Genomic DNA, 26,196 nt, shown 5'->3' with positions numbered 1-26,196 from the left:
GGATAATCAGTGCATCCCACTTTCAGGATCCAGAGCAGCAGCCCAGGGGATACAAAATCTAGTCCATTCCATCCAGCTTTCCTTAGGTTGCCCAAACTCTAACTGTGCCAACAGGATATTTTTGGACTACTTATACACTGTGAGTTGAATATTGCATACTGTGCTGTCAGCTGGCCAGGACAGTCCTGGGAGTACAAGATAATTATTCAACCCTGTGGAATAACAGTAGTATATTCACAAACTTCATGCTTTTAAAGACTCGCTGTAGCATTCATCCATGCAGGCAGGCATTCAGTGATTCTTTTGTTTATTCATTCAGCAAACATCTAACACAAATTGTAACCAGCCTCCTGAGGAATAAGATAAAATATTGAGTCATATCCTATTACATTACATTCCCTTCCCAAGCTACAAATCAGCTCTAAAACTTCACTACTGTTAAGTTAAACAGATTCCTATTAGATTTTTTTAAAATCAAAGTGAGGTTCTTATGTCATAGGAATTGATATTGGGAAATTAGTCAATTCAATTTTACATTTTAAAAATTAGTCATTAGTCTGACATTGAACAATTTTTAAAGTTCTGGGACATTTTGACATTTAAACAATTACCACAACACTTTTATATGGCATTAGTTACACTTTAATAGTCTCAAGGCAGATAGCCATATCATGCTTTATAATGCAAAGCATAGAAATTGCTAGGTAACCTTAGGTTGTTAAAATTCCTGACCCACATAACTACTCATTACCAGTTAAGTTGTGGAATCTGTGGTTTTGGTATATAATTGCATGTATTAAATAACCTTAATGTGTAATTACATGAAAATAAACCATGTAGCTTAGCTAAATTGCAGTACAATTGTTATCACCAAATGTAAAGTGATACCAATTAAACCTTCCCTTAAAACACCACAAATTAAGATTTAACAACTGAAGAAACTTTAGAATATAAAGCCTTAGCATACCCTGGATAGAATATCCCTTAGTATTTGCAGAGGTGTAATGGCTTTTCTAAAATTAAAAACATGTTTTCCTGTAACTTTGTATTAATGGTGCCTTATTCAGGGAAATTTAAATTGGCCGTGATTAACTCCTTAAAAGAGACATACCAGGCTGAGTGCTGGTTTCTCAGGCCTGTAATCCTAGCTTCTCAGGAGACTGAGAACTGAAGATCACAGTTCAAAGCCAGCCAGGGAAGCAAAATTCATGAGACTCTAATCTCCCATTAATTAACAGAAAGCCAGGAGTGGAGAAGTGGAGATGTGATTCAAGCGGTGATGTACCAGCCTTGAATGAAAAAGCCAAGTGAGAGTTTGATGTATTGAGTTTAATTCCCAGTACTGCTGGGGGCGAAGAGGGGGGGGGGGGGGCGGGAGGGGCGGGAACATGTGCACCACAGATTCTTTATTTGCGATATTTACAAAGAGACAAATTATGAATTCCTGTGCTCATGTAAATATTTAGTTTTAATGGGTGGGCTTTAGGTGGAATTTGGGTCAAAGAAATGCCTGTTACTAATGCTAATATTAATTCTTAAATTATGAAATTTAGTTTAACAAAAACAGTTGGGTAATGACAATTTTGTGTCATTCAAAGTAACAAAATAGTAAGACCTGAATCACTTATGTAAGTATCACTACAACAAAAATGCTCCCTTTCTTCAAATATCCATCCCCATCTGTGTTAAATGATTTACCAGCCATGTTAAATTAGACACGTTGTTAAACTTCTGAGCCTTGGTTTCCCATTTTGGGAAAATGAGGAGTAATAATAGACACACAAAGGATTATTGTAATGTTTACATGAAGAAAACAACCAGGTATTGATGGCTCATATCTGTGATCTTAGCTACTTAGGAGGTTGAGATCTGAATATTGAGATTGGAAGTCAGACCAGGCAGAAAAGTCCATGTCTTTAACTAATTACCAAAAGTTGAAAGAAGAGGTGTGATCCAAGTGGTAAAGCACCAGCCTTGACTTTAAAAGCCAAACAAGAGCAAGAGGTCATGAGTTTAAGTGCCAATTCTGGCACAAGAAAGAAAGGAATGGAGGGAAGGAGTTAAGGAGGAAGGGATGGAGGGAGGGAGGGAGGGAGGAGGGTGGTGGAAGGAAGGAAGAAAGGAAGGGATGGAAGGAGGGAGGGAAGAAATGAAATGCTTTCTTTATATGAAGCAAGCATTAATAAATGTTCCTTCCCTTCTATCTCCCAATTGTGCATCTTTCATACTTCTATGAATATTTGAAGATGGAATTGCCTATACACTTGGATCTAAAATAAATCAGAGAATTTGATCAAACTGTAACTTGGATACAGAACACTAACATATTTTTCAGATCAGAAATATATTGTTAACAGAAGACATTGGTAACAGATGATTGAACTTTTAGAGCTAGTGACTTTCTTTTTTAAACAGAATGTTAGCTAGCTATTTAAGAAAAATCATTGGCAGGGATGAATGAAATCTTCCCTTCATACACTTCCAGACCCTCACCCACACATGCCTCTCCATCTCAATTCCAGATGTTAAAGCAGCTCTTCATTTTACCTCCTCTTCTGACAGCACCTAAACAAATACATCAAAACTTGTGCAACATTTAGCAAGTGCAACTTGAAGATTTTCTTTTCCATTAAACAAATAGAAGGCATCTGGAAAAAATAAGCCTGGACTCTTGGACCAGGAAGCATAGAGCTTATTGACTAAACACCCCTTACATTACTTTCTTTGGCTCTTACCCTTTGCCTGTTCATTTCAGATCTTGCCACAGTACAGCAGAGGCTGTGCTGTTAGACAAGAGATCCTTGTTACCCGTGCATGTGAACTCTATGAAGGCCCTCTTAATTTGAAAGACAGGCTTCAGCTTCACTGTGAAAGTTCTCTTAATTTGAAAGATAGGCTTGTAAGAATTATCTAGACCAAATGTTTCTTTTCATATTATAACACCTGTTCTACAAAGGATGGCTGCATATTGTGTGTATTGATATTAATTGCTAACAATGTTTCTTTATTCTGTTCTTTCTTTCTGTTTATATCCACTTGTACCACATTCCACTTCTAAAAGGGAGAGTTTCCAGATAACCTTTTCCTTCCTTCACCCCTCCCTCCTTTTCCATTTTATCAAAAGTTAGTTTGTAAAAGAAACGCCCCAGGTGTATTAGTGATATTTGTTTTACAGACTGACTTTTATTTCAGAATTAGTATCATAATAATATTAGTATTTTAGTTTGTCTTTCACAGTGAACTTAAATGGATATAATATTATTTATCAGCTTTTAGGCAAAAATCAAACACATGTTAATTGAAATCATGAAAGCATTCTTTTATTTAAATGACAACAATCTTTGTAATAAAATTCATTTTGATAGTACTTAAAAATACATCAAACTTTCAACATACTCTTACTTTGGCAATGTGCTTAGATTACTTCTTTTCTAATAACTTTTCTTTTGTCAACTCTGAGCAGGTAGCTTTGAAAAACCCAAAAGCAATTGCTACAGACTTCTGGAACTCATTTTTATTACATCCCATAATCTAAGCAGTAGGGAGTCTATGAAACATGTTTGATCAAATATTAATTTTATAAATTGCCTTCCTTCCCTACAATTCTTATGAAAAAGGTATTCAGCTAGATTAAAACTCTGGAAAATTTTAATGGGACCTTTGAAATCTGTTTGAATTCAACTTCCTGGAAAAATAAAACCACCTAATGGAAGTGGTCTTTATACCAGAAGTGGATATGCCTTTGAAGCAATTTTCTTCCCTGCATAACAGTGAAATCGTAGCAGGGTAATCTGAACATTTGAAATGTCTTGGCCAAATCCATAATGCTGCTTGTAATCATATCCACAGGCTCATGTGCAATCGTTCATGAACAAAGAGATGCTCACTGGCAACAATGTCCCTCTTGTCTTTTCAGTCCTACCCTGGTCCAAGTCTGGAAAGTGAAGACTTTAACATTCCACCCATCACTCCTCCCTCCCTCCCAGACCACTCACTGGTACACCTGAATGAAGTCGAGTCAGGTTACCATTCTCTGTGTCACCCAATGAACCACAATGGCCTGCTCCCCTTCCATGCACAGAATATGGACCTCCCTGAGATCACCGTGTCCAACATGCTGAGCCAGGATGGGACGCTCCTCTCCAACTCCATCTCTGTGGTAAGAATCTGCTATCTGCTTGTGTCAGGAAGTGACAGACAATAAAACCAAGGGACAGTTTCATACAATACCTATAAATTGTACAAAAATAAGAGGGCATTTTTCCATAGAAAATAGTCTCACACCCGTGGCTCATTCCGGTAATCCTAGCTACTTAGGAAGCTGAAATCTGACGATCGTGGTTCAAAGCAAGCTGGAGCAGGAAAGTCCATGTGACTTTTATGTCTATTTAACTAGCAAAAAGCCAGAAGGCCAGAAGTGGAGCTCAAGTGGTTCAGTGTCAGCCTTGAATAAAACGCTAAATGACAGTCCCCAAGCCCTGAGTTGAAGGCCCAATACTGGCACACAAAATAATAATAATAACAATAATAATAATAAACTAAAAAAGCAATTTTACATTTCATATATAAGTCAAATCTAAATCAATTATTACATGTGCTCTCACTTGTACTTAAAACTCAACATATTATATACTATTTGACTGTGCTGTCATTCAAAGTGGCTTATTAGTTTTCAGATAAAAAGCAATCATAAACGATGCCACCTCCTTTGTTGTGTTGGATTTCTCTCCACAAGTAAGATACCCATGTCTTCTGAAGAGGAACTGCTGTCAGCCTTAATCCTGTTCTTTACTCTCAAATTCAACACACACACACACAAAAAAAAAAGAGTTTTCATTTCTATTTTGGATATATAATTTCTTCAGTCAAAATCCACCTCCAAGAAGGTGTTTAGTATATGGGACATTTTGTCCCTGTGAATTAGTAGTCAGAATTTCTCAAATCTAGTGGGATGTTTATCAGCCAGAAAACTAGCAAAAAAAAAGCCAAGTCCCTACCCCTAACCAAAAGAGTTCAAGGGTCTATATTTTCAACAAGCAGTGCATAATTGAGAAACGATGGCTTGTTGCAAGAACTTTGCTTCTGGTTTTAATATCATCTATAAACAATAATTTTTTTCTGTATTCTAAGGAAAGAAAAATATAGTGTCAGTCACTTAAGTCCAAGGTTAGAGCTTCTGATCAGGTCAGTGTGTGCTTTGCTTTTTGCTGTTCAGTTGCATAAAGTCCAGCCAACTGTCTTGTTTTCATAGGCCACCAAACAATGTAGTGATCTTCACAATGAAGAAATTGATGAGCTCCCTCTCAGTACATCTATATTTCTACTTATTGAAACCGTTTGCAGCTGTATCGCCACATTGACTGACTTTTCAGGAAGGCTTTTCAGGCAATCATGAGCATAAGGGGATAGAGTTGATTATGAGTTGAAAGAAACTCCAGAGTAGTTGCTTTGGAGAATGAAACTGAATGCCACGTGGTGCATAGAACACTGAAATCTACAGCTGACTGGCCCAGGGAGGAGAACTCATTTGCAATATGTTCATAGAGGAGAGCCCCAACTTGCCCTGCTTTGTCAGATTATATTCTGTCCATGTAGATGTAGCCAATGAATATTAACTCTGGCTTTATAAACTGGAAACTAGACATTTTAAAGCAAATAAGCTAAATGTATGAATCTGAAAAATGTTCTACCTCAGTATCATCACCTTGACAAAATACATGCCTGGGCTTCTTTGGGATTAAGACTGCAGAGCCAGAACCCAATGAGGTGCCCGGTTGTGCTTCAGCCCAATGATACTGCCCCGTGTGAAGCCAAGGAAGAATGTAGCTAGTGTGTGTGACATTCCGTATAGTTGTGTTTAAGTCTTGCCTTCCGTGCTCTGTCCTTGAGGTGGGAATAGGATCTGGCCAGAGGAAGAATAAGACATTCTCAGCTTATACAATTTAAGTCTCAAAAGCATTTTTCATCGTGAATTTTACCTCTTTTCTAGTCATATTTTACCCTCAACAGTGCTCCTCTGTGCTCGGGGGACCAGTCTGGGTTTGAGATCTGTGTGCAGCTTCAGTAACTGTGGATGAGGGATATTTTCCAACTTACTACCCATGGCACTCCTCCATCCTCCCAGGGCACACTCGGAACTGGACTTATCTACAACCAGAAGCCTGCCACTTTCTAGAGTCGTTCTCAGTCATGCCTTCCTTACTCTCTCTATTAGGAGCTTCTGCCATTGAACTTCTCTCTCTTCCTTCCCCAGCCCTTTGACAAACTAACTGAACTTGGTGTTTTTTTAACCTCAATATGTTGCCCTTGGAGCTTGGAACTCTTTTCAAGGTGGACAGGAGACAAATTCAATTTGCCATATAGCTCCGGAATTTGAGTCCTTTCCACTGGATGGTGAGCCTACCAATTCTCTCTCCAACCACACTGCGGAGGTGCATATCTATTTTGCCTATTACAGTCCTGATCCTTGCATTTAATGCTATAAGCCATGCTACTGCAGCCTATGCTAGTGTTGATGAGACTTTAGACAAGCTTTGGCTCTGCTCCATCCAACTGTGTGTGATGCACTTGTCTTGTATAACTTGCTGCCCGGTAACCAAGGCTCCTGGCTTCTGTGCACAGCCAATTTGATTGAAGGAGAAAAATTCTATTGATTTCAATTTATGTCTTTGACATTTAAGAAGCCACATGCATGCCATGTGCAGTGGTGCATGCCTATAATCTCAGCATTTGGGAGGCTAGGGCAGGAGGATCATGTGTTCAAGGCCGGTGTGGGTCTCTACAGGGATGTAGAGAGAGCCTATCTCAAGAAACCCAAAAAGAAGAGCAGGAGGTGGAGAAAGGGGAGCACCTGGTATTTACTATATTAGACAGTATAGTTCTCATTAATGATGCGAATTCTATCACCAAGTATGTATAAGACCTATTTTTTTTCAAGTCAGTATGTTCTTGGAGAAAGCTGATGTGGAGATTAAATTTGTTGCTTTTGTTTTAAGGTTTAAATCTTTCTGGCTAGATTGCATGAGCCAGAATTTGAGACATGCTAAAGTTGCAATAGAAATCTTACAAAGTTGGAAGAAGCACGGGTTGTCTTTTGTCTACCAACTCTTAAGAAACAAAGAGCCTCTTCAGTTCTTGGGCTATTGCATGACTAGAATGCCATTCCTCAGTGTGTACGTCATTCAGTATGGATGTGAGTTTAAAGAACAACCCTTCACCCTGCATAGTTTTCTATTTTATATTTTAAAAGCACTAAGGGAGTATGTTCCTTGAATAGGATTTTCTCATCATATCTCTTTGTAAAAAAAAAAAAAACTTTGCTAAAACTCTTATCCTGACAACTTTACTCCTGCCTTATGTGATCACAAAGACAATTATTACATAATGCATATGAGAATCAAAATGTCATATAGAATCTCATAAATACATAGGTTTGGGATATCAACTAAGACATTTACTCTAAAAAATATTTTAAAATAACCAAACTATTGAAAGGCTTGACAAAATTTTTGAGCTATATTTATATGTTAGGCAATTTATGTTACAAATGCCATGAAGACAGGATAAGAATAGCTAAGAAGATCAGGATATAAACACTGTCCACCCAGCAATTATAGTTCTTCTGAGATTAAGGTTATTTACAACAGAGAATCAATCAATAAAAACTATAAACTGTAGATTCTAAATAAGGAATTTGCTGTAAAGTTTTACATTTTGTAAGTGTAAACCACACTGAGTAGATAATTTATGTCTATCTATCTATCTATCTATCTATCTATCTGTCTATCTATCTGTCTATCTATCTATCTATCTATCATCTCCAACTGTCTTTTCCAGAACCTCTTCAATGTAATATTTTAAGTTGAGCCTTTTGCTGTTGGGATTGTGAAAGCTTTGAGGATTCAGATGGGTCAGAGAATTAAAGCGTATTTCTTATTTACCTACTGCATAATTTTTAGATATTATTGTGGTGCTTATCATATTTACAAATGAACAATGGAGGTTAGAGTAGGTAAGTGATTGCTAGATGGCTCAGCCAATAAATACTCTAGCTTCATTATCTGGAAATATGGAGACAGTGGTAGTCATTACTCCAGAAGGTTGAAGGAATTTGAAAAATTGCTTAGACCAGTGGCCAGTAGTAGGAACCAGTATATAAATGTTGGTTCAATAAATGGGAGATAAAAGGGAAAAGTAAGCCTGGATGACTTTTTTTGGGAAAGCTAACAGTGCATGGGAGAGAAGACTTTGCAAAAGAATTCTTTATATTTTAATCCTTAATCTTCGCATCTGTCAAAAAAGAAGGCACCCTTTTATTAGCCAAAGAAGTCTTTACCTTTTATGGAATATCTTTATATAATTGATGTCTATTGCTCACACAGCCTCAGTTCAAATCCCAGTGCTGCTATAACTAATACAACTGTTTTGCACCTCACTCTCCATAGCTATTAAATGAAACTATTTGGGTATGGGAGACAGAGTCTAGTGCCAGATACTCAGGAGGATGAGGCAGGAAGATGGTGTGGAATTTGCAGTTTATTTGAGAAGCACAATGAGACCTTGCCTTTTAAGAAAGTGAAAACAAGCTGGGCACAGGTGGCTCACACCTATAGTCATAACTACTCAGGAGGCTGAGAGCTGAGGATTCCATTTTGAAGCCAGCTTGCCCAGAAAAGTCTGTAGAACCTTATCTCCAAAAAAAAAAAAAAAATCCACAAGACCCTTAACTATCAAAAAAGCTGGAAGTGGATATGTGGCCAAATTGACCCTAGCCTCGAGCAAAAGAGTTCAGAGACATCAACCAGATCGAGTTCAAGCATCAGGACCAGAAGAAAAAAGTGACAATAGCAGACTACAGAAATGATCCCTGAAAGTAGCTTGAATAGATGGATATGGTTGCGGTAGATGGGAGGCAGAGGGAATGATCTAAGGGACGCGCTCAGAAATTGACATGTTGAATTGAAACTTCTTTGCACAATTATGTGAAGAAAGAAATAAAAGGAAGAAAAGTGAAGAGAAGAAAGTGGATATAATATGACATAGAATGTCAAAGTGCCGTTAGTGCCATGCACATAGAAACCGCTAGGCACCTTCAGTGAAAGTCTCTTTGCTGTAAAAATTAAAAGCCACCAGGGGAGAACATGTGCACTGTCTTCTGAAGGCTAACTTAGACATGTATCATGTGTATGCACACAGTGGGAGAGGTCTCCCTTCCCAAATATCCCACCACAGCTTCCTTACACCTTCTTGCTTAAGCCTTTTCACAGTCAGGACCTCTTACTCAGTAGTGTGTCCCGATCCCTGCAACAAGTTAGATTTCTGGCACTTTTCAAAAGATTCCATTTTCTTAGAGTCTTTCTATTCCAAGAACAGACTGTAAAACAGAGCAGAATTTCTATAAGTACATACTGTTGAATAAGTGCCAATTAGTTCTTATTCTCTAGGTCCAAGTTCAACAGCCATTCATGACCCAATAGGCAAGAGTTTCAATTTCTCAAAATTCCCCTGAGTTATTTTCATCGTGGGTAATTGATTTGTCTGCACTTCTCAGAGAGTGGAGTCTGCTTAGAAACTGCACAGAAGCATGAAAGGGTCAGATAAGCTTGTTAACCATGGGCAAATCGCACACTCTGTCCACCAGTAGGGTTGGACTTGCTCACTGGGTCCAAATGTAACTCTCCGAGTTTTCCTGTGATTGATTATCAGACCATACAACCCTTGTCCAGAATTCACAGCTTATTCGACTTATCACACCCATTTGTTCCTCAGTTCTGCTTCTTGTCATGGACAGGACCTTCTCAATGGCTTAACTGCCTCCTCCTTCAAGGCCAAATGCCTATGAAGATATTTGAGCATGCTGAATAGATCATTTCTTTTGAGGGGAAAATGTTATTCTGCCATGAAAGTGGAAGTGATTTTGTTCTGTGTGGATGGATGGGGTTTTCATGTTGTTAAAAAGAAGCTAGAAAACTATTTGGGGGAAAAAAGAATAAGAAAGTGCTCATATTAAATATTCATGGCTTCAGAAAAAAAAAGTCCTTTGATTCGTACAAACTGAAATCAAGCTCCTCTCTTCTTTTCCCCCCACTCTTATACATTCACTGCTGAGTTTAATCATGGATTGGTGGGAAGAAAAAGTAACCTTGTATAAAGTCATCCAAGCCTCTCTGCTCAGTCTATATGTGGCGATTGCTTGTTTTTTTGTGCAGTCAACAGAAGCTCTTTCATACAAAGAAAAACCGTGCAAAGTTTTAGAATGGCCTCACAGAAAGGATTCATTTAGAACCTGGGCTTTTTTTTGTGGAGTGTGGTTCCTAATGACACATTATAGAAAATTTACAATGAAAGAAAGCTACAAAGGAGATTTCATTTCTTTCAATGCTTCAAATTTCCAGTTCTGGGGTTTAAAATGGAAAAAAGATGTTAAAAGGCAATAAAATTGGGGGTTTATTTCCCAAATGCCTTCTTTCTTTTCCAGGCAACAAAAGCAAGCATAATGTCTATACTCAGATTTATTGTCATTTTTAGCAGTCAGTCATGGCACATGTTACATTCAAAGGCCACTGTACAACTGTTTCCACAACTGTCACTTTAGTAGGTAGGATACAGAACTCGGGGAAAGGAAACCAGAGTGTTCCTCTGGGCCCATGGGGAGTGCCGTACATCAAGGAATTCAGATGTATTAGAACAGCATGAATTTCTAATATGTTGCCATTATAGGAAAGACCACTGGCATATTGAATAATACAGCTTTCAAAGCCGAGCAGAAAATGTGATTACAGACAATTTGATTGCTGTTTTTAAAATAAATATTTTCAAAATCTTGAGGCATTTTATTTCATGTAATGTATAAAATATGTAACAGGGCATATGTGTGAAGATATTTTCAGGACAGGATAGAACTCAGAACATCAACCCTGTTTGGACATGGAATAATAGGAGTTTAGTTTAAGATGGGATGGATGTTACAATGGTATGTCCCTTTCAAAAAAAATAGAAAAGGGGTAATAAAAAGACATGATTTTTCCCACTTTAACAGAAGCACAAAGGATGAAGAATAAATTATAGTTAGCATTACGTTCATAATTCTTCAAATACTTAGCAATCATACTCTGATTCTCCACAAAACATATTTTCCTTTATGAATAGTACAGAACATGAAGCAATCTATTAAACCACTTAATACTATGAAGAATTTGTTTGTTCTTATTTTTGACCATATGTAAATGAGCTTTCTTTTTTTGAACAAACTCCTAATAAACATTGTTTGTCGTCAGTTATAAAAGTCTACTTAAGTCTGTTCTCTGCTCCACACTAGTCTTACTTTGTATGTGGCATTGATAAGTGGTTCCATGGACTTGGTATGTTAATGATTTGGGACTATTTTTTTTTCTGTAATAAAATATTCCAAACTTAGATCTTCCTATTAATGTTCAGGAAAAGCGCCCATTCAAAACTAACACTTTTCCTTTTCATGCCAAATAACCAAACTCAAGCTTCACTGACATATAAGACTTTTATTTTTTCTTTAGTCTTAGAGTTCATATGAATGTGGGCCTCCCTCATACACATTAAAAGTTAAAAAACCTATAAAAATCTGTTACATAATCTTCTATAAGTAAACTCTGGGAGTTACTCAATTCATCCTCTTCAGTGTATGCAGGGTAAATCTAAACCATTTAAGATATGTGGTTTCCTATCTAATAGCCAAGATTCCATGGTAGTCTGTTTATGTTTAATTAACCTGGTAACATTAAGTTAAACTGCAGTAAGAGAGTTAGGTTCCTTCCAGGAAGTTCCTTATTAAAATTAAATCAAAATCTCTTCCTACAGTTTCTGCCTTCTCTGTTTGCTTCAGTCATCTGAATGTCTCAAGAACAGTTGATTTCAACCATTTGACATTTATTAAGTCAATTCTATAGTTGTGTTTTACCTGGCCCAAGTAACCCCAGTTCCATGAACCTTTCCACAAAGGTCATTGTTTTTCAACTTCTAAATCAAATTAACTTTCCCTTAAAAGAAAGTACATTTGTATAATCATAAGGAATGTTGACCACTCTGGAAGACAATGCTGGACATTTTGAGATTAGTGATGATGACTGGAATGTTTCAGATTATTGTCTGACTCATCATGGATGTTTTATGATGGTCTTTTCAGTAGTCACTAATTGCTGATATACTTAATCTTGGCCTCTCATTTAACTTTCTTTTGGTGTGCTTCTTATAGCATTGACAACTAGTTGGCAATTTTCCATCTTGTCTCTGTGTAACACATATTACATCCTGAAGGCAAACATCTGGGAAGGCTATCATGATGTTATTTACTCTTCAAGGTATCTTTGGCTGCGTATCCATTGGTTAAATAGCCTTTAGCAAATAAGGAGAAGAAAGGAAATAGAGTTGTATATACATAATTGTCTTTGGACAAATAGATTCTAAGAATGAATTCCAAGGTAGTAGCAATGAGCTTTGAATCCCTAGCTGTAACCTTGAATTGGTTTCAAAAACATGCTTTCTGAAGTGTTGAGGATGGTGTTTGGGGAAAGTAAAGTAACATACAAATGGGATGAAAAATAGAAGCAAAAATAAACAGCAAATAAAAGCAGAGCCTGGGAATTCTGGGCTGAGCATATAGCTCTGTGGTAGAGCATGTATTTGGCAAGCAGAGGGTCCTGGGTTCAATTCTCAGGATGAAAATTCGAAGAGAATGTAGTAAAATGGTGTAAGCAGAGCCTTGCTCTGGACTACAGTGCTAATCTGGATGTTGTGCCTGAATGTGTGTTTCTGTGTAGTCCATTCCTCGCTGACTTTTCTAGAACCAAGCTCTGAGTGCTTTCTTCACCTACCCATCTTATTTCAGGCTTATCAAATGTTCTATCTCCTACCTCCTAAGCAGTAATGGAGAAAACGTTTCAAGTATCAAAGACTCTTTCTCTGTATCCTTTACAATCCAGCATGAGAACACTAAGGTTATGCACTGCCTGTGGAGAAGCATGTTTCTTGTTCTCTCTTACTTTGCTTCAAGCTCCTTACAGAGAAGAGGATTTACATACCCTAAGAGCTGATTTGTTTCCATTATTAAGACCTTCATACAGAAATTACAGCTATTCTTAGATTTTCATAGGCCATTGTAGCTGCTCAGTTACTGTTTCTGGTCAAATGCATGAATGAACCTGTTGGTTCTCTTTGGAGACACTGGGTTTTTGGGTTTTACTTATTATTTTTAGGTAGATATACAAAGGAGTTGCCATTTAACAAAACAGTTTATACATATAACATACCTTGATCAATGTCACCCCTTTCAATATTTTCACCCGTCTTTCCCCTACCTACCTCTTCTCTCACTCAGTTTTTTCTTCAACTGAGGAAAACAGCTACTAGACTAATATTGCTTTTTGTTTTGACATATCTTTTTTGGCAGCATTAGGGTTTTAAATCAGAGCCCCACAGTGGCTAAGCAAATGTTCTGTCATTTGAACCATGCCCCTAACAATGCTTTTGCCTATTTCGTGATCCTCCTAGTTAGTGCCCAACATAGTTAAGATGCATGCCACTACATCCAGCTTGTTTTAAAGATTAAAACTTTTTGCCTGGACTGGCCATGATCCAAAATCCTCACAATGTCTGCCTCCTAAGTAGCTGAGATTACAACCTGCATCACTATGTCTTGTCCTTTCTAAGCTGTTTAATCTTCTAACATGATACAAACATTCCAGTTTATAAAAATATATAGTATATATCATGGGGGTCTAAATGTTTTAGCTTCCTATAATGCTTTCAATATAACTAATGAGCCTGACCTTTTTATATTTGTAATATTTTGAAGTACTAATACTTAATTAACTGACTTGTAATTATTCCTAACTCACATTACAATTAAATTGAAGTGTTTATTAATTAATTATTAATTATAGTTGATCCTTTTGTTCAGATGAATGCTTTTATCTTTTGAGTAGAGTTATTTTTTATGGAGAAAAACTATCAGTAAAATGACAAGACATTTAAAGGAACGTATTTCTGCCTAGTTGCTCCTAAATCTTGGAGAGAAGTAGCTAGCACTATAGAGAATTAATGTATATGAAATGTTTTCCATATCACATTGTGGTCTTCTTTTTTGTCAGTTGTAGGGTTTGAACTCAGGGTCTGGGTGCTGTCCTTGAGCCTCCTTCTACTCAAGACTAATGCTCGACCACAGTGCCACTTGAACCACAACTCCAATTCAAATTGAGTGGTTAATTGGAGATTAATGTCTCATGAGACTTTTCTGCCCAGTCTGGCTTCACACTGAGATCTTCAAATCTCAACCTCCTGAGTAACTGGGATTACAGGGGTGAGCCACTGGCACCTGGATTATTGGTCTTTTTTAAATTATAAAATAATTTTACCTTTGACTTACTCTTTGTTTGACTCATACAAGTAGACTTTTAATATTAAAATCTTGCATTAAATACCTATTTTGTCATGAAGTTATGGGAGAATTCATCTACAGCAATGAACTAATCTCATTTCAAAACATCATTTTCTGAATTATTCATTTACTATAATTATCTAGAACACAGGAAATGTTTTAAGAGCGAGTTTAGGTTTTGTTACATTTTTTTCCCAGTTCAGTTTTTTTTCCAAGTTGAAAGGTCCACATTTTCTTACATAAGTTAGTGTTACCTACAAGAATTAACATTTGTATTCTTGTATTACCATTTACATATTCTCTGCTAATAATCAAACACACTTCTTCATGGGTGAAAAGTATGAAATGCTGTAGGGAGTTTTAAGAATTTGTCTTAATCATTAAAATATTATATTGGATCATTTAAAGATAATAAATATAATTAACTAGAGAACATATCTTTTGCCTTCCTTTACCTAATGAATTATTTAATATTTTGATAAACATGTAATCACAAAATGGATATTTGCACCTCTGAATTCAATGCACTTTAAGTCTTCCTCCAGAAAATCTTAAAAATCTACTTGATGACAGCCATCAAACTCCTTATAATTCAGGAAAGCATTTCTATAAGAGTCTAATGCATTCTTTAGTCATCATGTTGAAGATATTACTATTATATCTAGTAACAAATGCCAGCTATGTGACATATAACCAGTGACTTAAATTCACACTACTCATTTGCTCAAAGGATCCTGTCACCTTTTCAATGTGCAGCAATTGTCCTCTAGGTGAAGGTCTCAGGCAGCTCTTAAACCTAAGACTGAGCCTGACCCCCAGCAAAAAAACATGAAAGCCTATTTGAAACCCTACCTGAAAAATAACAAAATCAAAAAAGGTTGTGCATGTGATTCCAGTGGTAGAGTGGCTGCCTACTAAGTATGAGGCCCTGAGTTCAAACACAAAGAAAGAGACTGGGGTGGGGGGAAGGGAGGGAGGGAAGCAAGCAAAAGAAATATGCTCTTCATGGGCTTAATGGATACAGGGTACAATTACTCCCCTATTTGTGAAATGTGGAAATGTTTGGCATGTAGTGTTTTCCTCTCTTAAGATAGTACATTGTAGGCTTTTGCAAGTTATAATAGGGGGCACATTATTTCCCCTGAATAGTATTGGAATTTCTTTCTCCTTACAGAAACTTAATGTTTTTCTTATATAAACTTAATGTTTTGGTCCCATGTATGTTACTGATATAATCTAAGTAAGGCCTTTCTAAATTAAAAATAGATTCAAATTTTTTGACAACCATAGGGTTTGTGCTGAGTGTTGTTTCTCTAATTTGTCATTCAAAGCTTGGACTTATTAGTGACAGAGCTACAAGTAGATGAGTGACATTGGGCCAGGGCTCTTCCAGAGAACATTTATGTATAAATCTAGGGAATGCTTCTCAAGTACAGTACCACAGCAAGGGAGTCAGGGGCTGAAATGTGTCTCACATCTTCTCACATCATCTCACATCATTCTGTAATAATCATATTTTTAAAAATGAAAAATGTGGAACTATTTTAAAAATCACAGGGGAAGTAAACAGAAAAGAAATGACTGTAATACACATTTTCCTGAAGAGGCTAGGAAAAAAAGAAGGAATTAAATCTCCCTGGGCCTGATAGATTTATCAAAATGTTGAGAGAAATATATTACTAATGAGAAAATATCCAACACCTATTGGGAGACAAATGCATATAACTGAATTGTGGGTCACAAAAGAGTTTCCTCGGGCACAGCGATGACAACTTTATAATGTATAAAATAGTGGATTCTCCCTATTACAGGTTATTGGATCAACGCCTCCATGAATGCAGGGTTGTACCATCCAGGGAAAGAAGGATCTTGGCCCAAGGCTCTGGAGCTAATCTGTGAAAAAGATACCACTTAGGAATAAAAATGCATAAGATGAGAAAATGATTAGGGCCATGTCCACAGGAGATCAAACAAATGTTTGGACAAGAAATAAACCTAGTTATGGGTTCTCTCTCTGAGCATTTGTTGAGTGAGTGGAACAACAATCCTGCCAACCATTATCAGACAGCTTCATTTCAAATTCTCTCTACTTTTGCCTAGTATGAAAATATGGAGGCGAGCTCTCCTCTAATATATACTGTAATATACTGTGCCATTTGTAAATCTCTCCTTTTTATATTTTCTACTTTACAAATGATAGAAAATTGCAGAATTTACCCAAATGCTGAAATGAAAATATTTTATCTAAAATGGGTGTTTGAGACACAAAATTCTTCACATATCTGCAACTTATCATTGCGTATTCCATCTTCTCTTGTAGATAAAGCTTAAATTTCTGCGGTATACTGAGCTTGTCGTTTTGATTCAGAATGTGTGTGTTTGGGGAGGGGGGAGTTATGTGTGTGTGTGAAGGTCCTGGGGCTTGAACTCAGGGCCTAGCGACTGTCTCTGAACTTTTGTGCTCAAGGCTCCTGCTCTACCACTTGAGCCACATTTTCACTTCTGGCACTTTGGTAGTCACCTGGAGATAAGAGTTTCTAGGCTATGACATGAGCCAGGGGTGCTAAGCTTTTGGTAGGTTGCTTATTAGAAATGTCTTATCTTAAAACTTGGTGGAATTCACAAGCTTCCAAAATAGATCCAAAATGGAACCAGTTTTCTTTATTGTGTTCTAGCCATTCATATACAAAGGCTTTGGGCCTTAGAACTCTTGGACATCTCATATAGTCACTCAAATTAACACAGTTGAGCTGAGAACTGAATGTGAAGATATGAAGCAAGGGTGTTCCGACTGGAAAGAGCATTTGAGAAGCATCCCCTAGTTTGAGACTAAAGGAAGTAGCTAATAATGATTGGCCCCAGAACAGGGACTGTCTTGAGGGACTGGAACTAACTTTCAGTAATTATATGTGAGACAGTGTGCATACTGGTGATGAGGGTACAAAATTTTATATAAGAGTAGTTTCTTGCCCAGCTAAATAAATGAGTCATCACATGACCAAAGTCGTGCAAATGATATAAAATGATATACAGAATCAATAATAATGAGGATTAATAATAATAATAATTAGTGGAGTAACCTTTGAGTAGAACTCACAAAATAGTTTACTGTTGGCAGGGAGAAGTGGAAAAGCCACTGATGGGGTCAAGACTATCTTGACTATCAACCCAAAAGCCTGTGCTTTATTCTCAGTTCATCTTTTTCCCTCTTGGCAAGCACCCAATATAGGAGCAAGCTTTGACCCATCATCCTCTACAATTTGTTTAGACTCTGCCCTCATCATTTCCTGCTAAATGAGAGCTTGATAAGCCTCCATCAGCTTCTCCCACAATCTTTTCACAAAATGTTATCATTTCCTGCTATGCTGCTCCTGCTCCAATCCAACACATCCTCTTCTTTTTGGATTTTATGTTGACACCTTCCTGGCCCTTTCTAAGTCCCAGCCCTCCAAAATACATTTTTTTTACTCAAGAGTCAATGTGATCTTCTTAGCATTTATTAGATTATCTCCTTGTCTATCTCACCTGAGACAGAGTCGGAAAAAAAAAGTTTCATTTTTCTAGACATAAAATGCAGGTTCCACTGAGATGATATCTGACCTGGTTTTACACTATTTGCCCCTCACAGAGACAGACAACTTGGCTTTCTGTCTCTCTCCCCCTCCCCACCCCATCGCCTGACCTCCACACTTGTTATTTCCAATAGGAACTCTTGTCTCAGAATTTCACATTCAGTTCTCAGCTCAAATGTCACATCTTAGAAACATTGCTCTAAAATGGCACTTTGCCCCAGCTCTACCACACACCCTTAATCATAGTGCTGTTTTATGAAACCAGTTAAAACTGTTAAGTACACACAGTAAGAAAGAAATACACACATACTGCCCTCCAGGAGCATTGTCACTTTCTGAAATGTTGCAGTTATTGAAGGAGTTGGCATCTGTCTCCAACTGCAAGGAGACAGGAGCTTGGTTCTGTCACCCTGCCGTGTCCCTCATGGCTACTAGAGATGTCATAAAGAAACATATATATGTGTTGAATGACACACCTATGTGAAATGTCATTTCTATGACAGATTAAAGGAGTCCTTAAAATCAAAGACTGAATGAAAGTTCACACTTCTGTCTTAATGAAACAGATTCTAGAGAAGCAGCTTTGTATAGACACACAGACTTATCACCTACTTACATGTTCTGTACAAACAGACTTACAGTGGTTAAAATATATTTCCTATGTTTCCTTCCTTTCTGGCCCCTCCTTTTAAAACTTCAATCCTGGAGATTGTCAAGACAATCCAGATATGATTCAGGTACCAGGAAGATTATTTATAAATTATATGAATTATCCTATTTTTAACTCATCTGCTCGTGGCGCCTTCTTTTAGGAAGAGCCTAAACTAACAATTCCTAACTCAAATGCCTTAGATGGTGTCAGACCACAGTATTCTAGAATCTGGCAAAGGGAGGAAATTAGGGACCAAAACAATGCCACAATTCTTCTTTCCACTCCCTAAGTATCATATGCTAGTCCTTAAATTGGTCAAATCTGAGTCTGTAGATTATATAACATCAAAGGAAATCTTTGCAGCTCATTAGAATTCCAATGGACTTACGAAATATAAATACTAAGTTTAAATGTATCTAGTGAAATGGCTATGGAAATTAAAACAACATAATTTCTGTCCTCAGAAATTTTAAAAATCTAAGAGGCATTTAGAAGATACTATAATGATCTAGTTTAAAAAAAAAACATGCACAAAACAAGGTAGCAAGTTTGATGAGATTCTGGTAGACTAGCAAATAATATTTACCAAACATATGGTGACAATAAGAAAAGAGTTTGGAGACTTTGTCTTTCCAGTCATTATGCCTCTAGGAATTGAGTTAAGATATGAGAGTTTATTGGGTAGAGAAATTAATGTTTATCTTCAAGTTATTAGAGATACTGAATATATGGATAAAAGATTGTGAGTCACTTAACTTTCTCAGTCCTTAACACCTAATTGTATTCTCATAATAATAAAGTTTAGTCAAACATTTTTGTTAAAACATCCTATAACTTTTGGTAACAATATGGTTTTAAGAATTGTCATATAGGGGCTGGAACGGTGGCTCAGTGGTAGAGCGCTTGCCTTCCATGCCAGAGGCCCTGGGTTCGATTCCTCAGCACCACATAAGCAAAAAGAAAAAAGCCGGAAGTGGTGCTGTGGCTCAAGTGGTAGATCTCTAGCCTTGAGCTGAATAGCTGAGGGACAGCGCCCAGGCACAGAGTTCAGGCCCCACAACCGGACTCCCCCCAAAAAAAGAATTGTCATACATGTGGGGTGTCAATGGCTCACGCCTGTAATCCTAGCTACTCTGGAGGCTGAGATCTGAGAATCACGATTCAAAGCCAGCCCAGGCAGGAGAGTCCATTAGACTCTTATCTCCAAAACCACTAGAAAACCAGCAGTGGCACTGTGGCTCAAGTGGTAGAGTGCTCGCCTTGAGCTGAAGAGTACAGGGACAGCACCTAAGCCCAGAGTTCAAGCCCCACAACCAACAATAACAACAAAAAAAGAATTGTCATACAGATACATATTTTAAAGAAACATTTGTAAAATTTGGATCCAGTCTATTCGACTATCAGTTGGAATAGCAACTAGATTATGTAGTGTGTGGACTTCCCATGTTACTACATTTTTACTTCATTCCTAAGGTCAATAAATGAATAATAAATTTTCAAAACTAGTTACTTCTATACAAGTCTGATTAAATTACATTTTGATTATAATTTAAAAATGAAACATAGCAAGCACATCACATGGTAAGAAGCTTCAAGCCCCAAACTGAATTATAGACTCTAGAACTATTGTAGACTATGTTCTCCGATTGACATTTTTGGTTACATAATACTTTGCTGGGGAGAGGGAATGTCAACTATGAAATCTCCAGACATTTTCAGCTGTTTGGATATATAAGGCACAAGGGGTGGGACCAGAAACTTGCCTAGGAATGGAAGCTACTCCTTTATGTAGATAATTTCAGTTGTTGCTTAACGGGTAGTAAGTAGAAATGTGTGGATGTCTTCTCTTAAAGGAACACTGCCAAGACCAAATCGAGATTCCACACAATTGCCATTAGTGCTTCAGAAGCACTCATAGAATCTGAGGTAGAAAATATGTGGCTTGCTAGGCAAAACTTTTATTTTAAAGGCCAATGCATCATATCTGAGAGATGTTCAGAATTGCCTGAGTTTATACAGTTACCAGCAGAGCTAAACCCACGCCTCCTGACTCTCTTCCAGTTATTCCCATCATGCTTCATTGCTTCTCCATAAAGGAGGCATTGATATTGACAGGAAAGCTGAGGACTGTAACCTTCATTGTTTTCCTTGGGTAACCATTTTGACAAATGCCACTTAAGCCAGTTTCCATGGTTTAGTCAACTGGAGAATGAGGCCAGGTAGACCTCCTGCCACTACAATTCTTTTCACTCTATTGAGCACACTTTCTGATCACTCTCTTCATTTCTTGCCATTCCAATAACCAGGTTATGATTTATATTTTCCTTTAAAAGTGACTAAACTAGCTTTGAGAAAAACAGCAGTTCCTAAACTCTAAGTTAAATAAATCCAAAGTGTTTTCTTTGCAAGCATTTAGAATACCAGCAACACTTTTAAATATTACTTAGTAAATGCCTTCATACATTTAAGGATTGACTGTCATGACATTTAATACTCAAGATTTTTTATTAAGTATCTTCTAGCTTAAAAAAAGACATAATGCTACCATTGCAAAAAAAATATGAAAAGTCATCTGGATGCTATTGCTCATGCCTGTAATTCTAGTTACATGGGAGTTGGAGATCATGAGAATAGATTTAAGACAGCCTTGGAATCAAGTTCACAAGACCTCATGTTAACCCACAAGTGTGGTGCGGTGGTATATCTCTGCCATGCAGCTGTGGAAGAAGCATACAAATGAGGAACATGGCTCCATCTCGCCAGAGTACAAAAATGAAACCCTATTAACATATAATTAAAGAAAAAGGAAAAGTGACATAGCTTAAGTAATGGAACACTAGCCTTGGAAGCATGAAACCCTGAGTTCAAATCCTAGCATTGCCAAAAATATGAAAAATCTTAGAAACATGTCTGAAGGAAATGATGCACAAATCAATGAGTCTAATGCAATAGTTATATTACATACTCCGACACCACAGGCAAAGCCCTCTGAAAGTTAAAAAAGAGGAAATGGAAAACAAACTTTTGACAAACAAAAATTCGAAATTCATTGAGTAAATTTTTTGAAATGGGTACAATTTTCACCTTTACAAAAATAACTAGTAAGAGTACGGTAAGTGACGGCACAAAAAAACAAGTGAGACGTGGGAACAAAGTGCCCAGTAATATAAAACATTGGGTTAATGGATGTGGGTAAGAAAATGAAGGTTAATTGGGGCCAGTTTATAGATGCCATAGAATGTGGAGCAAAGGCACTTGGCCTTCATTTGTGAAGCAGTGAGGATCAAGGCCGAGATAGATGGAGATGAAATGATTGGGATTGTGCTGCTTGCCTTTGGCTTTTTTGTTGTGTTTGTTTTGTTTTGTGTTCTTGAATTCAGAGCTCTGCCATAGATGGGAGTAAGGTACCCCACTGTGAATCATAACCCTAAGGACAGAAGTTAGGACATCTGCATTCCCACAGGGAAAGGAGACAGCTTGTGCATTTGGTGTGCCTGAGAGTGTGGTGATATAGAGTAAGAAATGAGTAAGTTCATCAACAGCTATGTGAAGCCTCCGAATCACCTTGGACCTTGGGACCTTGTAAAAAGCAATTTTGGGGATCTTCCTAGATCTTTGGAATCAGAAGCTAGTTGTTGGGACCTCCATGTGATTTTCCTGAATACTTAAATTTGAGAACCACTGTTGGAGAGGAATTTAATGTGAAACAAGAGATAGTGCTATTCATAGTGGTGCAGTGGCTCAAGTGGTAGAGTGCTTGTCTTGAGCTGAAGAGCTGAGGGACAGCGCCCAGGCCCAGAGTTCAAGCCCCACGACCGACAAGAGAGAGAGAGAGAGAGAGAGAGAGAGATACTTCCTCTCTAGCTAGAAAAAAAGTAAAATAGAGTAAACTTGCCCTTTTTAAAAAAGAAACAAAAAAATTTAAATATAAATTCATTACTTTTAAGAAAAAGTATATATTTTATGTACATGTGTGAAAATAGAAAAATGAAGTTTGTTAGATTGGCTTGGGAAGACCAGAACGGGTATGAGAGATGTTGATGGAGGGGGCAAGTTTGATTAAAGTTTATGTAAAGTTTGTGTGTGTGTGTGTGTGTGTGTGTGTGTGTGAAAATGAAACCCTTTTTGTACAACTAATTGATGCTAATTGAAAAAATGTCTGAAAAAAGGAAATTATGATAGGATGTTAGAGGTAAGCAAGATGAAGTCTTATAGCTAAAAATTTTTTTAAAAAGGAAATTTATGATAAAATATAAACCCATTTCAAAAGTACTTTTGAACTGAGCACTAGTGGCTCATACTTGTAATCTTAGCTAATCATGAGGCCATGATCTGAGGATCATGGTTCAAAGTCAGCCCAGGCAGGAATATCTTTGAGACTCTTATCTCCAATTAATGAGCAAATAACCAGAAAAACAGCTGTGACTTAAGTGGTCAAGCACTAGCCTTTAGCACAAAAGGCTCAGGGACATTGCCAACACTCTGAGTTCAAGCATCAGGACCAAGACAAATACATACATGCATACATACATATATACATATACACACATGGGAAACAGTAAAACTCCGTTTTCCTTTTAGCTGAAAGCTAGTTATGGTAGCAAAAGGAGTTACACTGAAGAGTGATTGAACCAGAGTATTATTTATATCCTTCTATTTTTCTGCTTAGATGACTTGATCATCTTACAGTGAAGTCCAGGATGATAAACTCTGTTTCCATATAATAATCAATTCTGAGCAATGTAGAATTATCAATGAAGGCTTTTATCTATAGTTAATATTTTATGAAATTGTGCATTTCTGAATTTAACCCTGTCATCATTACAATACAATGAATTCAATGAGAGAATTACAGACATATCTACACATTAAATATATATACATATACATGCATATATGCATTTTATATATATGTATACACTGAATAAAATGATATAAAATTGAAACAATTTTATTGAAACAATATGAAACAATACATATTGCCATTTGCTTCAAGTATTGCCATTAGGGAGCCTGAACATTTCCAATAATCTCTCCAGTTATAGACTTGAGATATTAAATTAAATAACTATCAAACTACTGTCCTCCACTGAGAATGACTCACAACAGCCTCCTTCATTCAACATTACCATTAAAAATGGACCATCCCATATTAAATCAGGAAATAAGTTTTCGAAGGACTTTCAAAGATATTTAAGAGATTGTGTGTTTGGAGAATGAAAAGGAAAAAAATGCAATATATATTATACAGAGGAATGCCTCTCTGAAGGAAAAAATACGAGAAGGACCAGTAAACATTTTGCCAATCAATTACATGCAGAAATATTTTTTAGGGAAAAATGTATGTTTTTTGTCCAAGATGTATGTTATAATAGTTATGAGACCTTTAGCTTTATTTGACTCTGACTGACTATACTTGCAACTATTCTTTGAATATCGTTGGTAAATACCAACAAAAGTTTTAGAGTGAAGGTAGGGCTACGAACTGTGGACACCTGTAGCTAAAGTAGAATACAAATAAGCCTTCTATGAGGGCTATTTTTTGTGCTTGAGATAAATTTACAAGGCCGTGTCACTGAGGAAATGGTTTCTTTAAAAGATGTTTGCAAAATGTGTGTGTGTGTGTGTGTGTATGTATGTTGGTACTAGGGCTTGAACTCAGTGTGTGGGTGTTATACCTTAGCTCTTTTCCTCAAGACTAGCATGCCACCACTTGATCCATACCTCTTCCTTTAGCATTTTGGTAGTTGATTGGAGAAAAGAGTCTTACAGACTTTTTTGCCCAGGCTGGCTTCAAGCCAGCTGAGTAGCTAGCATTCCAAGTGTAAGTACATTTTGGAAAAATTAAATCATATTCTCCAACAAATTTTCAAAACTTAATTCTAGGAGAAAGAAATCAATTCTCAAATAATATAATTCATACTGTTCTTTCTATAAAATGTAAGCCACTTTCTATACGTGATAATACATCCATGTAGAAAGAACCAGTTAGGGGGGCTGGGAAGGTGGCTCAGTGGTAGAGTGCTTGCCTTGCATTCATGAGGCCCTGGCTTTGATTCCTCAGCACCACATAAGCAAAAAGAAAAAAAGCCGAAAGTGGTGCTGTGGCTCAAGTGGTAGAGTGCTAGCCTTGAGCTGAAGAGCTGAGGGATAGCGCCCAGGCCCAGAGTTCAGGCCCCACAACCGGACCCCCCCAAAAAAAGAACCAGTTAGACATTGAAACCTTATGTATTTCTCTTCATACCAAGTCCAGTAAGCATCTATACACTCTTTCACAGGTGATCTTAAACTTAAAAAATGGTCCAACCAGGAGGTGACACAGTTCAAAAGGAAATATACTCATTACCTGACTTATGTAACTCTAACCCCTCTGTACATCACCTCTATAATAAAAATAAGTTAATTTTTAAAGAACTAAAACATTTTACATTTTAATTTCAAGGTTTTATCAAATTTCTGCAGCTCGATATTAGTTGAACTTTCAAGATTTATCCATTTTTAAAACTTTATAATTTTAACCAAAGCCAGTGGCTCACACCTGTAATCATAACTACTCAGGAGGCTGAGAGATAAAGATCGCAGTTCAAAGCCAGCCTTGGCAAGAAAATTCATGAGACTCTTATCTCCAGTTAACCACCAAAAGGCTATAAATGGAGCTGTGACCCAAATGGTATAGAGCACTAGCTTGAGCAAAACAGCTCAGGGACAGCACCCAGACTCTAAGTCCAAGCCCCAGGATTGGCATGCATGAGTGTACACACACGCACACACACACACACACACACACACACACACACACACACACACAAATACATAACTTCCAATATATTTAGTAATTTTCCTATTGTATCAGTTCATATTTTTTAAATCTCAGTGATATATATATATATATATATATATATATATATATACACACACACACACTTACAGAGAGAGAGAGGCTTGAAAAACATTTGTCAACTATATCTTACATTTATATGGTTTGCATGTGGGTTCTTAGGCCCTTTGCAATAAGTCCAAATGATCTCAATTAAAATTAGGGTATTATTACATAGATATATTAGACAAATAAGCAATTTAAGATTATTCCAAATGGTGTTTAAGGCTGGAGTTCTATTTCTCTCCTCCTCTTTACCTATTATCTTACAGAAATGATGCTCCCCGGTGGTCATTTTCGGAACTTGAAATCTAAAAGGGATTAAGAGACTTGTTGAGTGCTTTTAAAATTCAGTGGTCATGGAAATCATTAGGATCTTGCTAAGGTGTAGATTTTACTTCAGCAAATCTGAAGTGGGCTATATCCTAAAGCCATTTGGTTCAATTGTTCTAGGATCCAAAGATCTGTAATTAAAAACAATAATTCCCATGTTATTCTAACAGGCAGCCAGCATTTATAATCAGGAAGCTATATTTTCTCCTATGTACCTGGAAAGATCATTAATCCACAAACCTGCTAGTTCTTAAAAAGAGAAGATAGTCAATGTCATCCTGGTAATGAGAAAGTCTAGAGTATAAATGATGAAAAAGGAGTGAAAGCTGTAGGCAATTTCCAACTTTGTATAAGA

At 37.0% G+C, this 26,196-nt stretch overlaps 1 protein-coding gene across 1 annotated transcript in view; it reads left to right on the top strand.

Annotated features, from left to right (window-relative positions):
• Nucleotides 1–26,196, top strand: part of Tox (thymocyte selection associated high mobility group box) — a 307,599-nt gene that overhangs the window by 172,264 nt on the left and 109,139 nt on the right. Inside the window, exon 3 of the mRNA XM_042666989.1 lies at nt 3,917–4,159. Within this exon, the coding sequence (XP_042522923.1) occupies nt 3,917–4,159 (243 nt within the window). The remainder of the gene's footprint in view (nt 1–3,916; nt 4,160–26,196) is intronic.

The sequence above is a fragment of the Dipodomys spectabilis genome, unplaced genomic scaffold (genome assembly GCF_019054845.1).
Source record: "Dipodomys spectabilis isolate Male_0828 unplaced genomic scaffold, ASM1905484v1 ptg000015l, whole genome shotgun sequence".
Classification (NCBI taxonomy): Eukaryota; Metazoa; Chordata; class Mammalia; order Rodentia; family Heteromyidae; genus Dipodomys; species Dipodomys spectabilis.
The sequence above is the reverse complement of the archived record's forward strand: the minus strand, read 5'-3'. Positions and strand labels throughout refer to the sequence as shown.